The 16699-nt window shown below is 38.3% G+C and overlaps 1 protein-coding gene across 7 annotated transcripts in view; it reads right to left on the bottom strand.

Annotated features, from left to right (window-relative positions):
* Positions 1-16699, bottom strand: part of MACROD2 (mono-ADP ribosylhydrolase 2) — an 845784-nt gene that overhangs the window by 35521 nt on the left and 793564 nt on the right. For all 7 annotated transcript variants that reach the window (XM_085577219.1, XM_077781852.2, XM_021527839.4 and 4 more), the window contains 5 exons: positions 13364-13426; positions 9969-10034; positions 1360-1437; positions 672-746; positions 89-178 (listed from right to left, as the gene is read on the bottom strand). In XM_085577219.1, the coding sequence (XP_085433345.1) occupies positions 89-178; positions 672-746; positions 1360-1437; positions 9969-10034; positions 13364-13426 (372 nt within the window). The remainder of the gene's footprint in view (positions 1-88; positions 179-671; positions 747-1359; positions 1438-9968; positions 10035-13363; positions 13427-16699) is intronic.

The following is a 16699-nucleotide window of genomic DNA, read 5'->3' as shown; positions in this document are numbered from 1 at the left end:
GTGTCCTTTTCACGTTTCCTTACAATAGAAAAGGATAACATGAGTCCTGCAGCATTCTCTGTCTCCATCTGCTTTATAATAGGCTCACCTCCTTCTTCTTCTTTTCCTTCTTCCTTTTCCTCTGCACCAAGTATCAAAGGAATCTCAGCTTCTGTTGTGTCTTGGTTCAACGGTGGATCTGAATAAATTTGATAAAAAGATGAAGAGTAAGGCTTTTCAGAATGGACTTGAAAGGATTAACACCCACTAGAGACCTTGCCATTAAAAACACTGGCAGAGGAAAAGGATCTTTTCCTCCATGAATACAAATAAAAAAGCTGTCCAAGGAAATCCAAGGGGCTCTCGTTCAGAGAAAAGCCTTGAAGATACTGGACTTTCTGGGATTTAGCACAAAATCCCGTGTGCTTACTCCAAACATGGGTCCTCACTGGGACTCATTGCAATCCCAGAGACACACACAGCCCATGCCCCACCTCTTGATGCATTGAAGGCCAGGTTGGATGCAGCTTTGAGCAACCTGGCCTAGCAGAAGGTGTACCTGCCCATGGCAGGGGGTTGAAACTAGATGATCTTTAAGGTCCCTTCAATCCCAGACATTCTATGATTCCGTGATTCTACGTTAGTGTTTTTGCTTGTTAATCTTGCTCTTTGATTTCAAGACACTGAAGTACCTTCTATTTCCATGCAGGAGCCTTGGGAATCTGCCCCAGTTTTTATCTCCTCATTTGCAGAAACATCCTGTTGTCCTGTTAATACAGCAAACAGAAAATGCTATCAGGATGATGCTGCATGCAGGCAATTCATTAAAACAGAAAGTGAACCTTAGACACAGCATGGTATTTCTAAGCCAAGAACCACTTTTTTTTCCTAGTAAGTGAACCATGTTGAACACATTTTATATAGGAAAATGTCATTTAACAGTACTAAACATTAGGTTAGTTAGATAGCTGGTCAAAACTGACCCTGCAGCACTTACAGTTTTTCTTCTTTTGCAGCTCAGCCTTGACATTGTTTTTCTCATAGGAGATGTTGTAAAGCACTTGTACTTGATGGTCAGCAGAAAGAACAGAAACACCCCACAGGCTTTCAGAACCACAATAACAACACAGGAGGACATGATAACAGTGCTGTGCAGCCAGGATCATTATGGCTAAACCTATTTAGAGACACGTGGCTTTCCCAGTAGCATCAGGGGTTACTGTCCCACAGCTGGCTGACACGTAACCTCCATTAGCCAACAGCATTTCCTTAAGGTGGCAGAAGTCAGGCTTAAACCCACTGGGTGCTGACACTGGAAGAACTCAAGTTTCACACTGGTTCATCATGGCTGTCCTAAAAAACTTTGATACAAAACTTTACCTTTGGCTTGATCTTGTTCACACCCCACAGGATGCACTGAATCACCTTTCTGCGTGCCTTTGGAGTCTTTTGGGGAATCTGAGGAAAAAAAGCAAACAAACAAATCCTGAAGCAGTTTTCATGCTGGGAAAGTAGACTTGAGTTAGAGGAGCTCTTAGGTGCCAGCTTCGTATTTGACATTTTGATACACTGACTGATTTTCTAGCTGTTTAACTACAGTCTTATAAACTACAGAAGTGTATTTGTGGGTTCCAATTATTCAAATTGATATCAGAATCCCTGCCCATACTGAGCAGTTTTTTGCTGGCAGTACAAGACTTAAACCAGGAGCTGATGAAGAAGGATGCATAAGAATAATCAGCAGCACTACCAAGAATTATATTCCTAATGAGTGGAGTGGCACAAATCTATGAGAAATAGCAGAAACAATCTACTTGATAAATAAAGTGATTTATTATTTATTTAGAATAACAGTTTTTCATGGCTGAATTTACAGAAACTTTAAATCTTTCCAGAAACATTAAATCCCATAAATCCCTGTGCAAATCCTAGCCTCATGTCACTTGATGACAAAGCTCCCAAGGCCGAGAGTGCTTTTCTTTTTTTGGGGCAGACTGTCAAAATGAACTACCCAAAGCAATGCTTGGAACCAGTGCCACAGTGAGACTTAAATTACATTTTGGCAGATAGTCCAATTGCTGTGCTATCTGAGGTCTTCATAAACACAAGGCATCATTTTGTTGCATCAAACATTTTCTGACAACAGCCAGTTTTGCATGGGGACAGAGAAATATATAATGCATAATTCCATGCATTCAGGTAATACAGCAAAAAAGACACTTGATTTAGTTTTGCTCATCCTCTTCACAGACAGATTTCACTGGATAAAGAACTCTCTTTGAACCTCATTAAAAACCAGTGCTGATCTAAATGTGCAAAACATAGGGATAAGTCCACTCCAGGTCACAACAGCAGCAAGAGATGATCAGTGTTTTTGTTCCCATGTGAGATGATTTCTAAAATCCTGCTCAATGGAAAAAGTAAGTGACAGTGCCAAAAGATCTACAGCACGTGATAATAAATTACATCCTGGCAGTGCTTTTACAACTTAAATTCTGGAAGGTCCCTCTCAACAACATTGTTGAGCAAATCTTACAATATACCCAAGTATGCCCCTGTAAAACTCTGTTCCTGAAAGTGTCCAAAAGTAATCTCTGATGGATAAGTAGAAAGCTAGGTTGTTAATAACTGATCCAAATTTAATAATCTGTAGGAAAGGTATGTGCTGAAATTGTGTGGCTTTAATTAACTGCAAATAATCCCCCAAGGCAAATATTTAATTACCCGCACAGTTTCTTACTTCTTTCATGGCATGACAATAAGTTTAAAAAAACAAAGTTTGAAAGTAGAATAACTCACTGATGTACAATTTGCGAAACTTTATACTTGCTGCACTTTTTTTTTGCCCTACTTCACCAGTCTTCCATACCACACTATTCCCACCTATTGGCACAGCTGGCAGTCTGTCCCATGGGCTTCATTCTCAAGGAATCGTAATTTGGAGTTAAACTTTCATTTTTATCATAAACAGTTGTCCAATTGCTCCAGTGTTTGAGAAAGCAATGTAACTTCACTGAATTCCAAATTGTCCCAGGCCATCTACAATGATAATTTTTGCAAGTTATTTTTTGCAAAGCATGTCTCTGAAAATAACAGACAATGGACAGAAGTTACTGCCTAGCTGTAAGAGTCTCTCAATTTTACGTCACCAGCAGAAACCTGTCTTGATTGGTTTTACCATGCAGATTCTGAGCTCCAAAATCCTTAATGTCAAGATCATATCAAAGGTTACTCCTTTTCAAATCCAAATATTGCACTAAATATTCAAGCCAAAATGTCCAAAGACAGATTTACTTTTAGGATTAACAAGAATAAAATAAAACAAAGGAATAAATCCAGATTTATGAAGCAAATCTGTGCCAAGCAAAAGTGAAAGTGTAAAACCAAAGGCAGTGATCAATAAAAATGCTGATGATACACCACATTCTGTGTGCAAGTTTTCAGTAGGATAGTGATATTCCTCAGGCTCAGCTGATCCTCTGTGCCCACTTAGCCCTTTGGAGCCTTGTGTAAAGCCAGTATTATAGTCCTATATGATTCAGGGCCTACAAGAGCACTGGCTGTCCCTAAGGCCTTTCTTCACCTCTTACTCACTTGATTTTGTAAAATGGCATAAAGCAATGTCAGCCTTCTCCCAACATATTTAATTATCTGTTAAGTCATACCAGAGAATCCAAGCCAGACTATTCTTTCACAGTACAGTATTTTTGATAACTTATACACTGGGCACTGTAAATACAAATTGAGACTGTAAAAGTTAAGACTCCTCCAGTCAGGACTGAAAAAAACCTTGTTTCTAATACCACACTGGGACACAGTTCCTAATATCACACATGCATGAGTCAAACAGGAGGTTTAATTGTGTAAATAAGGCAAAGATAGGCCACATTTATCTACTGCACATCAGGAGCTTAAGTGATGGTTGAAGTCTGAGCATCCCTTGGTTCTCAAAATTCCTTGCTGGCGGGAGTGGCAGTGTCTATGTCAGGAGTGCTTATCTCTGCTACCCTACATTTTATTGAAACAAGTGTCTTGTGGGACTGCATGCTTGAGTCCACCTGGGAATTAGCCCCAGTCTTTAACAATCTGTTTACAAAATATTTCAGCTTTAAATAAACTGATCAGAACACTCTGCAAGCATATTCACCGCTCCTATCAAATGTACGTTGAATTAATCTCCAAAAAATGCCCACAGCTTGCAGTAAACTATCAACCCTATCCTTCCTGCCAATAGTCAGGCACTATTTTGTCTAAATCCTGTATAAATCCCCATGCTTTTCCATGCCATTCATTTTTTCCTTTGACTGTATAAGGCAATGCTACTCAAACACGATTTTGCAAAAGCTAAGGAAGAAGGGAGATGCTAAGAACTGAATGTTAAGTGGTTTTAATGCTCTTCTAAAATTCACTTCCCCAGATACTCTCTGTATGGCTTATTTACTGAGCAGTTTCTAATGTGCAGAACATCTGGGTCCTGTACACAGCATAGATAAATCACCATGTTTTAGGGAGCTGTAAGAAGATCAAAGAGGGAAAATGCTGGTCATTAGGAAAGAAGCAGGTTCAGTACATTTTATTTTTTTAAGCATGATACTGTGATAAATGACTGGAATATTTCCAGAGTGAAAGAAATCCAGCAGACATCTAAAATTATAGGTAATGGCGTGCATGGAGGCTTCCACATGATTAGGGTATTCTTTTGCCTCATAAACCGAGGAAAATATGTCAAAATGAAGTACTATAAAATGATGGTTTATGAGAAGTTAGGAAGAAATTATTGAGCTTTGACTTTAAAATGTTATTTTTATATCCACCAAGATTTCATTTTAATCTATCTTTATAACAGATTAGATTTATTGAAGCCCAAGTTTAAAAATGCTTGGTAAACCAGATCTCTTTAGGTGCAACAACTCATAAAGATATTTTAGCAAGATTTCAGGTAATAGACCAAAAAGTTCATCTCTGCAGGTGGGACCACCAAATACTTCTCCAAACTGCTTGTGCTTCAAGCTGAAGAAAGGGCATCTCATCTTCTGTCCACCTGAGAAATTCCAGGTGCAGCTAGTATAAAAACTGTGGGCATCCTTTTCCTGATGTAAGGAGCAGGACCTGTTGTACAGGGCTCTGGGAAATGCAAAAGCTGAGAAAAACCTGTAAGGTTAGAGCCTGTCCAGGGGAAAGGACGGGAGGGAGGAGATGAAAGAGCAGGATCTCATGCTGGAGTGATGGGAGCACAGCTGAATGGCTCTAGGTCAGATAACACTCAAAAATAAGGAGGATTAAATAAGGTGGATTAGTGTTCACTATTGCAGGTGCCAGTACTGGTGAAGGGTAGAGCAGAAACACCTCTTGAGTAGTTCAGGGGCTGGACCCCATCTGGATGCACAACTCAGGTCAGATGAAATGTGAAGAAGTGAATAACCCACGTTACAAGCAGCTCACAGTGAGCCTTGTGGAAGGTGTTAAGAGAATAAGTGACTGGTTGGATGGTGGTGCTGACATCCCTGGTTAAAAACCCCAAACCCCACAAATTAGCTTGTGTTAGCCAGTTGGCTTTCACAGGAATCCTTCTAACCAAGGGACAGAAAAATGTTATTGCTTGAGGAGGTATACAAAGCCACAGGTATGGTTGAGGGTGTTGAAACTCTTCCATTCAAAAAGGTTCTTTTCCAGTTACCTATAATTGAAATTCTCCAGGCTGAAACTTTAGGAGTAATCATAGCCCAAGGGTGAGGTAAAAACATTTCATTGGTAGCTGAGTGCTCAAAATCAGGTCAGTCATTTAGACATCTTAATATATACCTAAGAACTGATTTTAAATACCTCTTTCTGAACATATTGGCCTTTCAGTCAGTCTTTTTCATGTGCTTACCAATGACTAATTTATGTCAATTTGCACAGCTCCCCTGCATTTGAAATGCTCTTTCAGTTTATCCTTTCTCAATCATTTCCATCTTCAGGACATCATGATTTTTCCATACTGAGAGCTACAGCTGGCCAAAGAGGAATTTACACCCATTACATTTTACAGTCAGGATACTTACCAGCTTCTGGGTTGCCCAAAGAGAATTTTTAAGACCCACCCTTAGCCAAGTCATATATCTAATTCTGTTTCTGAAAACAAAAGCCCTCCAGCCAACTGAATCTGACTCCAGAGAATGCAGAAAAACAGTGACTTGCTTTCAATGGCACTCCCACAGAAGCCCAGACTTTGGTGAATGTCTGGAAATAATTAATCAATCACTTATTTATTTTTAAAATTAGTTAGTATATGATTTAATTTAGTTGACCTTCAAATGAAATTCAGTTCTTATTAAGTGCTAATGAATTATAATAAATGTATTGTGCACAGAAACTTTGCACAGTAGGGATTTATGCTTCACCTGTATTAAATCCAGTTCCTTTTTACATTTTCCTGCCAGAAAGTCTAATCATTAAATTGGGTTAAAATAGTGATTGGTAAAAGGGTCAACTGAGATGAAGATGCAGCATATTCTCTGTCACACATGCATGCATGTACACAGACTCTCTTTAACAAAACATAAGCACAGGTTCAATCCTTCAATCCAATCTCTACATACTTCATGGTCAGTTTAAAATGAATTTGTAGCCCCAGCATAATCTTGTACAGACATACCAGATTGAGTGCAGCCTTCCTGATACACCCTTTATCTGCTGCACAAACATTAATGACTTTAATCACTTTGTTCTGCCTTTACACTTCACAGAAAGAAGCATCTCTCACTTGAAATATGCTGTATATAAAGGATCTACTTCCATATGCGCAGTAATGAAGAACTTTTGCAAAGGTGCTGCCTGGAGATGTCAACTCTCCCCCAAGAGATCATAGGTAAGCATGCAAGTTTTTAAGGGCAAAATTGTGATGGTAAAATTTGCAGATAGTGGGAAGAGAAACTTGGCACAGATTGGAATAAGAGGATAGCTCTACAGTGTTGCATTGAAAATCCTGTTATTCTTGAAATATGACTGTTCTCCCCCTTCCTGCACCCCAACCCCTCCCCTTTTTTTTTTTTCTGGAGACAAATGAACACTCCAAAAATTCAGTTTGCTCAAACATCGTGTGCAAACTGTGGACTTTTTTTCCTGGACAGTACCTATCTATGGTAACAGAAGACATATACTTTTAGTTTAATGTGAGATTTGCAGTCTCACAAGAGGTTTTCATTTTAATCAAAGCCACTCAAGTGTAATTCCTGCACTGTCCCTCACTCTTATCATAAAAATCCCTTTCATGTTCACATCCTCCCTTTTTTCCTTTAAAAATAAATGATAAAGAGGACTGACATACAACAGAAATACTAGATCTTCATAGTAGCAGAGATGGATGTGCTTTGTTTTGAATATCATCACATTTTAGAACAATAACTATGTCAATATACTGGCTATATTTTGATCCCAGGAATATGAGGAGGAAAAATAAAGCAGAAAAACTGCTAGTCAACTCTAATTGGACTCAAAATCCTTGTTTTAGTGCACTCAAAGTGAGCTGACATTTAAAATAGCTAAACTTTCATAGCAAGAAAGAGTGGTTTAAATGATGCATTTTGGGAATGTGCAGCTAGACTTCTTTTCCATAAATCTTTTACAGTAATTAAGTGAAAGGACTGGGAAAACATAATTTCTTTAAATGCTTTATGTCCTGTTCATTTAGTTGAAGATAATGAAATGAATATGAGAGAAATGAATATGTTCCAGAACCTGGAGGTTTTAGCCTTGTTAACTCAGTGGGCAAACAATTTGAAAGCTGGAATTTGTTTCGGGAGCATCAGGTGTTTTCAGAAATGCCAGGATTTTGTAAAAGTGCCATTTCTCAAAAAGTAGCACATTTTTTATAACAGTGATATTTATTTTAAAAACCTCTCAAAAATCTGAAATTATAGAAGCATTGAAGAATCACAGAGTGGTTTGGGTTGGAAGGGATCTTGAAGATCATTTCATTCTAACCTCCCAGCAGGGACACCTTCCACTAGACCAGGATGCTCCAAGTCATGTCCAACCTGGCCTTGAACACTGTGGATGGGACATCCACAGCTTCTCTGTGCAATCTCTATCAATGCCTCATCACCCTCACAGTAAAGATCTGCAAACTGAAAATCTACCAATGGAAATAAGGATTAAAACCATGGCCATGGTGGCCTTGCTGTTCAAAATTCTTGTTTCCATTTAAAAAAAAAAAAACTAGCAAGCAAATATGAAAACGTGGTCTTAGCTTTTATCTTCGTTTTTTTCTTTTTTTAACTTGTACAATTTTACAAGCAAAATATATGGAGGAGATTTTGTCTCACTCTTTTTTCCTACAAGATGCTTCCCATCTTTCTTATGAGGAGAGGTAGGACATCAAGGAGATAATGCACTTTGGATCTCTCAGGGCTCTCTCTCTTCCATCAGCCTCTCAAGAGAAGAAGGGAAAACACTAGATATACTCTTAATATATTATATGAACAGTGGGACTTATCACACAAAGACAATTTCTTTCCTAAGAAGAGACTTCTAATGCAATGGTGTAAAAACCTGGAGGGCTTACACACTGAGAAGCATATCAGAAGACAGTCATCTTCTTCATTAGGAACAAGCATGTGGAAAAATACCAATTTGTTGGGATTGTCACCTGACTGCAGACAGAAAAGGAAAATCCAAACCCAAAGCCTCTCTGTGACCCTCACATTGTGAAAAAGACAAAATGGGGAGTCTTCCAGATACAGAAGACATAAACAGGCCAAATGTCATCAAAACAAGAGAAATTAATGACAGGCAATCACCAACCATGCTGGGATTGAATCCATCACTATTTCTGCCTTCCACTACCCTTGCCAGGATTTCAATTTGTGATGTATCAAAAGCAAAAGCCAGTGCTACAGCAAAGGTTTGTGGTTCTTTTTTTTCTTTGCAGCATCAATCAATCTGTTACAAGAGCACTTAAATCAACCTGCACAAGGCTTTGAACTCATAATCAGGTAAGTATGTAGGCTATCCAGCATGTGGCTTTGAACAAAAGGGCAGGATCTCACACCCTGTCACACTTATCTAGAAAAACGAGAAGAGAGTCAAGAAGCAATGCTGAATTAAACACTAAATCTTTTAAAATAAATAAGTTAATGGATGTTAATAATTATGTTATCTCAGTAAAATGCACGAAAATTTTCTAATAGTCTTTCTTGAAGGTCATACTGATAGGCTACATTTATTATAGATAGCATAACTCCTGTTTTGGATTACCAGTAGCAAACATTTTGTATTTCACCCAGACTTCTTCCTAATGTACCCCCACAAAAATGCTAAAAATGTAGACCAGCACAAGCAACTAATAGCATGATTATTACAGGAATATCAAAAACAATACAGCTGTGCACTGGCTCCTATCTGTTGGTAAACCAACAGCTCCACAGGAAAAATCTCAGCTTGAAGCATTTAAATTAGATAATCTCTCTTGTTTCCTAAACACCCTATCATTTGGTCCTGTGACACTTTTAAATATTTATTACAAACTAAATTATCTGAGTGCCCAGCACAGTCTGCACAAGATAAACATTACTCTCTGCCCCTCTGTTATGACTTCATCTCCTCCTGTCTCCTCCTGATGTGTTTATAGCTATTGTGTTTTTCTTTTCCTGCATCAGGAGAGCACTGAACAGGGAGCTGATATTGCTGAGATAGATGTGCATGCTTAAATATATGTGAATCACCCCAGTGAGCCCAAGCTTTGGGCTTGTTTTGGATATGTCATGTATGATATTTTTGTATTAACTCCACAACAAGAGGACTTACAAATTTGTGATGTCTCTCCTACCAGCACAACAGTTGGTACCAAGTACTTAATTTCAAAGACTTTTGTAAATGAAAATCCAAGCGTTTACCTATTTCTATATTGTTTAACTGTTATTTTGGCTGTTTCCAGACAAAGGAAAAAACAGTTTCATGAAATGTCCTCGTGGGAGAGGATATTTGAAAATCCAATTTCCAGTCTGTACCTTTATTCTCACTGAGCTCAGTGTCTTCTGATGATAGGCTGGCTACAGCTGAAGGTTTTGTTTCACCTACAAGAACAAAGGAAATGAAAGAGAAGCTATTAATTAAATAGAAAACTGATGAACCACTTTACTGAAAAAAAGTGTTATGCCTTATTGAGACAAGACATTAGACCTGAATTTCATTTACTGGGCTTCCATCCATTCACTGGCTATTACTGGTCTGATCATCTTCCCCAAGCAAGGTGTAATCTAACATTCCAATACAGGCAGGTTAAATCTGTATTTCAATTTCTCATAATAAAGAGAGAGGAACAGCTATTGGTTTAATGGGTACACTGGTATTCTATTTGCTCTGAGATTTCTTTTTTTCATTTAACCCATATATTTTGAAAAAAAATAATTAAGTCATTCTTAAATTGAATTATGTCTATGAATCCTACTGGAATCCAAATGACTAGATGCAAATGCTTTCCTGAAAATAGAAGCTTTCTTGAATCAGGTCTGAAATTAGAAAGTCCCTAAAATTCTGCAGCTTGCAGTTTTTTAATAGTAGAGCATGCAGGTAAAACTATTGTAGTTAATAGATACAACTGGTACCTGAACTTAAATCAACAGTGAAAGTGAAAACATTTTATTTTCTTGCTATTTTTTGTAGTTCTAAAAGTCTTTATAAACTTTCATTTTAATGTCTAGATTTTAATTTCTTTCAAAAGACTTGTTGCTGATGATTCTGGGAAAATATTTTCCTTATATAGCCATCAAGTACTTTTAACTAGATTGAAATAAGACCTCAGAACCACCTGCCTTGTTGTTTTTCCACGTGTTAACTGTGAAGCTCATTGATGACAGACTGGAGGTCAGACTTTAAAAAAACCTCACACAGTTTAAAATTTTCAGTCTTTTCAGAATATTACTGTTTTCTCCACTACAATAGTTTTCTTTATAATATATACTTTTCTTTATAATATAATGATATTTTTCACTATAATGAGAATATAAAAATCCTTATGTAATGGACCAGCTAAGATAAAGCATCAAATTTTTGTCCTATATTTTCTTTCACAATATCGCAGTATATGATTTGTTGCACTCAGAAGAAGTTTATGCCTTTGGTTTAGATAATACAAATAAGAACTTTAACATTGGGGGGAATTGCTCCTAAAAGTGGTCACTCATAGTGTTTAGAAATCTAAGCATACAACTGTGTACCTTGGAAAATCAGGTCATTTTCTACTGCCAAGAAGGGGTGAAAAAGCAGCAACCTCAAAGCTCCTGGTGATGCTTTTTCTCTGCAGTGCATAGAGCAGAAAACTGCAGAGACTCATTAAATGGCTGTAACCAACTTGGGCTAATTGTGGCGCTCTGTTCCTGTGACTATCTGAACCAGGAGGGAAAATTGATAAGGCAAATCATTTTTTTCCTGCAACACCATCTGCCCAGGGTCAAGGAGTTGAGTACTGGGCTATGAGTGGGCATGGCATTATATTTAGGTATGTACCTAAATCGTGTCCCTAAAGTATGAAATTTTCTGGATCTGGGACCTCAAATATCTGGATCTTTTATTTGACACTCTTCATGAGAATAATGAAACATGAGTACCAATACAAGATAGCAAAAGAATGTATATCACTGCTCTGATAAACCAGCTCTGACAGCTCATGTTGCAACAAGTCATAACAAGCAGTTTTGGGAAAAGCATAATGCATTAAAAACACCTACAGCAAAGAAGTAGTTTCAAGAGGCAAATATTCCTTAATTCTCTTGGGGGGAAAAAAAAAGAGTATTTTATTCAATCAAACTCACACCCTCAGAGTGACTATCACTGACAAGCACAGTGGGCATCTGCAAAAGCTATAATCAGGTTTAACAGGAACCTCAGCAATTGGAGCCAGGAGCTCCAGGCAGTCTTAGCTCTTAGGTGAGCTGGCAGTCAAGTAGTACTTGGTAAAGTTAAAAGCTCAAAATTGCTAGGAAAAAAGATATGCCACAGTCTAGTCAGGGATTCAAAAGAGAATTTCAATTCACACAGAATAGCTCATTCTTCTCCCTGGTCCCCTGGGCCTGTTTAAAATACAACTAGCATGAAAGTGAAAAACCAGGGTAGGATATGTGGTTGCCCTCCAGCACTTACAAAACACCACCATACCCTTATCTTGGGGAGGATAAAGTTTGCTGAGGTCCATGGGAATCTATTTCATTCTGTAACACTGTTTGCTTCTGGCTTCACCTGGCACTGCCTGCCCCACATTAAGAGGCAGAAGAGGTGACAAAAAGGACATGAAGCACAGAAGGGCTTCAAACACGTACAGGCAACATCAGATGTCAACACTCAGTTGAAGAACAGTTACCTGTGGAAGGCAGAGAGAAAAGCTGCCCTTCTACCTACACAGTGGCCAATGCACAGGATGAGAAAAAGACCCTCATTCAGTGGACTTCTCATTACCACAATACAGGAAACAAATAAGGTAAGTCAGGAACCCAGGCCGTCTAAATTTATCTGCTGTGTTTGCTGACTGGCTACCTTCAGCTCAAGAAATTCCAAAGAAAAACCCTTTTATTCTTTCTGGTTTAAATATGTTTAAGGAACATTCCGCATTACAATGGGAAAGAAATCCTAATCAAATGAGAAAAACTGTGTGCTACACGTAATACTACAGTTAAAGAAATACTTAATAAATAAGGTAATAGAGAGACATTTCGATTGCCACTTCAGGTCTTTTGGTAAGTAAGTCATTCTAGCTGTCTCTTGGAAGGAACAGAGTTGTGCAAACCATAAACAACCAAACAGAACAGGAAAAAAAAAAAAACAAACAGAAAAAAAAAATCTCTTGTGAGCATGGAGTGACACTATATTCTGACATACTGAACTCACTAGAATTTATAAGCGTTGACACCTGCAAAACCCACCATTTGTGAGTTCTGACATTCACTCACAGCATATGTAATATTTTTCTCTATGGATTTAAATCTTCATAACCATTGTGACTTGTGCAGGCAATTTTTTAAAACTTGAAAATACCCTTTAAAAATATTCAGGAGTTGAATTTTCATGAGAAGGAGCCTGCTGCTTGCTTCCTCCTTCCCCAAATTTCTTTCCTTCATTCCTATTCTATCCAGAGAGGAGAAAAAAAAGTTATTCCTTGTGAGACGATTAGCTAGATTAGTCACCTGAAAGGAAGAATGTAGAGCTGGTGAGCTGGAGAGGGGTCTGCACTCCTGCACTGCAGCACATTCATTCATAATGAATGAAGATTCAGTCTCTAATGGGAGAATTGCTCAAGACCTGAGCTAATCTGGTGAAAGTGTACAAACATTCCCTTCAAAAGCACTGACTAAGGTTATTGTTCACCAAAGTGGATAAAACCTGACAGGCCTTTAAGGAGCTGGGCACAAACCTGCTTCTTGGCTCTCTGTCTTACTTTCATCGGTGTTTTCCTTGTCCACTGTGCCATTGCCACCTATTGAAGAAAACACAGAAAAATTATTTATGATATATCTTTTTATTGGTACCTGGAGCACTGCAATATTAATTATAACCAATTTAGCACAAACTGTTAATTTAAGCAAAGCACTGTGATAAAAAAGGAGAGATTGTAAAGGTAAGCTGAGAAAACCTGCCAACAGGACCAGTTCCATTTAAACCAGTCATGTTTTTTCTCTCAAGATGAGGATTATAGATTTTCTCTCAATAAGCTCACTGGAAATAACAATACCAAATAGAGGGATGTTTCCCTAAACAGGGTCCACAATAAATAAAATTTTTGCTTGAACTTCTACGTATTTTATAAAGAGGTTTTTTCCTAGGGTTATTTTCCTCCTGTAGCATTTCAACAGGATTCTTGGGCTGTGCTTCTGACCTGCAGAACTTACTTCAATGCCTATGGAAGGTGAGAATCAACTGAACTGAATTTTAGAGCAAAAGCCATTATGACACTTAATGTAAAGTAAAAAAAGCATCATAAATGGCTGTAATGAAGAGAGCACACCAAACCAAAGTAAGATTGCTAGGACTGAATGAATTTTTCCCCTTTTTACATTCACATTCATTCCCTGTTTTCTTCACTACTTCACATTCATTATCCATTTTCTACCCTCCAGCTCCCTTTTGGAAGGCAGGCACCAAATAGCAAATAACCACGGAGAATGGGTAATTAGAAATATATCAGGAATTCTCTATTTTCAGGGATGGAAAAGGCTCTTTTAGCTTCATAATAACATGATAGGCTGCAGAGCTTCACGCAGGATCAGATGCCATGGCCACACTCCCTGCTTTGCAGCACCACAAGAACAGCTGAGCACCAGCCTCAATGAGATTATTTGAAAAGTTGCCTGCTGAGCATATACATTGCAAGAAGGGAAATTCATTCCCAGGCCTGGAAATGTCCTGATAATGATACACATATTTTTCTTCTGTGATCTTTGCTGGCTGATGGGTTTTCTGATTACAGCTTCTCTAAAACAAAACAGCTAAAGTTCCTCGTGTCGGCCACCTTGCTTTCACTTAACCCATGGAACCTGGTGGTGGCAATAGCAGTGGTCCAATGTGATTAGGTGGATGCAAGGAAGACAGAGCACGTATTTTCCACGGGCAGATGTCCATCTGGCAGCACACTGCACCCAGCAGATATTTAAAGGCTGAGGTATGATGCTTTCCCTCTTTCCAGCAGGCAGTTCTTCCTGGCATCCAGCAGATGGGACTAGTGGAGAATGATTTCCAAGGCTGGCCCTGCACAGAGCTGCTCTCAGGAGGAGAGGAGATGGAGCAGGAACTGGACACCCTTCCCTTGAGAGAAGAGAGGTGGGCAGGGTGCAGCTGATGGCCATCACTGGGGACTTGGGCTTCCTGCCCTCCTGGTAACTCTTTGTAGGAATTCCGACCTTAATGGATGACTGCCATAGTGATTTCTTAGCACATTAGTGAGCTCCTGTAAAAAATTGCATTATGCAGATGACCAGAATGGACTGACAAAAGCTGCAGGGTTTTTCTTTCCCTGACTTGAAATCAAAAGGTATTGTTTTCAAAGTCACAGTTCTGCCTGTCCACACACAATAGGAGGACCACATGGAAAAAAAAAAACAAAACCCAGAAGTTAGCTAAATATTTATCTGCCCCACCCCTTTTCTCTTAAAACACAGGCTTGGTGCCATCAAGCTATGCAGCAAGCAATCCATAAATCAAGAGAATCCTATAACACAGCAGTGCAGCAGCACTGGAAAAATCTTTACCAATAGGTCAGACCAAAAGAGATTATTGCACCACTGTAAAATGAGCAGTGCCAAAGCTTCAAGGATTCAATTATGGTCAAGTGTAACATTTTTTCACCCTATGCAGAAAGAATTTCACAACCAGAAAAAGCAGGTCAGACATAAATGTAACTACTGATATATAAATGAAATTAATTCTAGCTATTCCTTACTGCATTCACAATTTAAAACTCCATTTCCAGATGATACTTGTTTCTACATCCATTATTATGACTCTGAGCACAACTTATTTGACTAAAACCAGTTATTTCAAGGGTTCATTCATATTTATTACCAAGGAACTATATCTCTTGCTTAAGTCACTCAGAGAAAATTTAAACTACAAGAGAAAGTTTAAATGATCATCTGGTTTGGTAGATTATCAGGTAAACCACATTATCTCAATTCTAAACGTATTATTTCACATGACATTAATTGTTTAGAGTTGGTCTCATAGAACCTAAGTTACAAAATGTTTTCACTTCATTTTGTTCCTTTAGAAAGAAAAATGTAAAAGACTTTAAGCAGAAACTTATCTTGTACTCTGACCCAATCCAGTAGAGTGACTGGATCATAGCATGAAAATTCATCTTGATCAGTGTACTGACAGTAAGTGTTGTGCCTGGCAAGTGACTTTGGCAGAAATAGAGAAAAGGAAATGTTAAAAATTAAGACTGGACAAGTGATGCTCAAATAAATGACTTGCAGAAGGAATGGTTAAAAACTCTGCTTGATCTGGAGTATATGTTTATCTTGTGAGAAGGAGAGGAAGCAGAGCATGAATACACTGACAAGAAAGCAAACTATGGAGTAGAGAAGTGACTAATCCCAAAGTCTTTGACAAACATGTTGTTCTACTTTAAAAAAACCCTTCTAATGAGTCTCTCACTGAGTGTCTTTGACTGATGAAGAGTCTTTCTGCAGTTATTTCTCTTCACTGGAACTGGGTGCCGAGCAAATGGAAAGGCTTTAAGGAGCACGTCCTCAAGGCAAAGAGCTGAAAATATATTTTACAAGAGTACTGAGACAATTTTTCCATCATATTTTTATTCACCCCTGGCTCTCCTTTCCTCCAGGCAGAAAAGCCAGAGCCAGTACATTTTCATTGAGTCTTCCCCACGACATTATTTATAATAAAAAAGTATTTTCCTCTGGATGGCTTCTACAGTATCTGCCATCCTTCTTTTCCCACTGCTGCAGCAATCAGTGACTGTATTTCCTTTAGGTGAAAGCTGTCCTCACAATATTTGCTTTTCTATTATACTGGTAATTGAACAGCAATCTGTCACTCACTCCAAAGGAGATACAAGAAGTGGCAAATGACATGTCGTGTCATTTTAGGCCAGAAAATGTAAATGATTTTAAGCCCCATCACAAGACAAATGAGAACATCTGTTTCTTTCCCCTTGGTATGAGATTCAGTTATAAAAAATAGAAGTTTGAGGATTACAGTAGTACTGTACAAACAAAATAAGCACATCAGACAC

The sequence above is a fragment of the Lonchura striata genome, chromosome 3 (genome assembly GCF_050655825.1).
Source record: "Lonchura striata isolate lonStrDom1 chromosome 3, ASM5065582v1, whole genome shotgun sequence".
NCBI lineage: Eukaryota > Metazoa > Chordata > Aves > Passeriformes > Estrildidae > Lonchura > Lonchura striata.
This window is presented reverse-complemented; position numbering and strand designations above follow the sequence as displayed.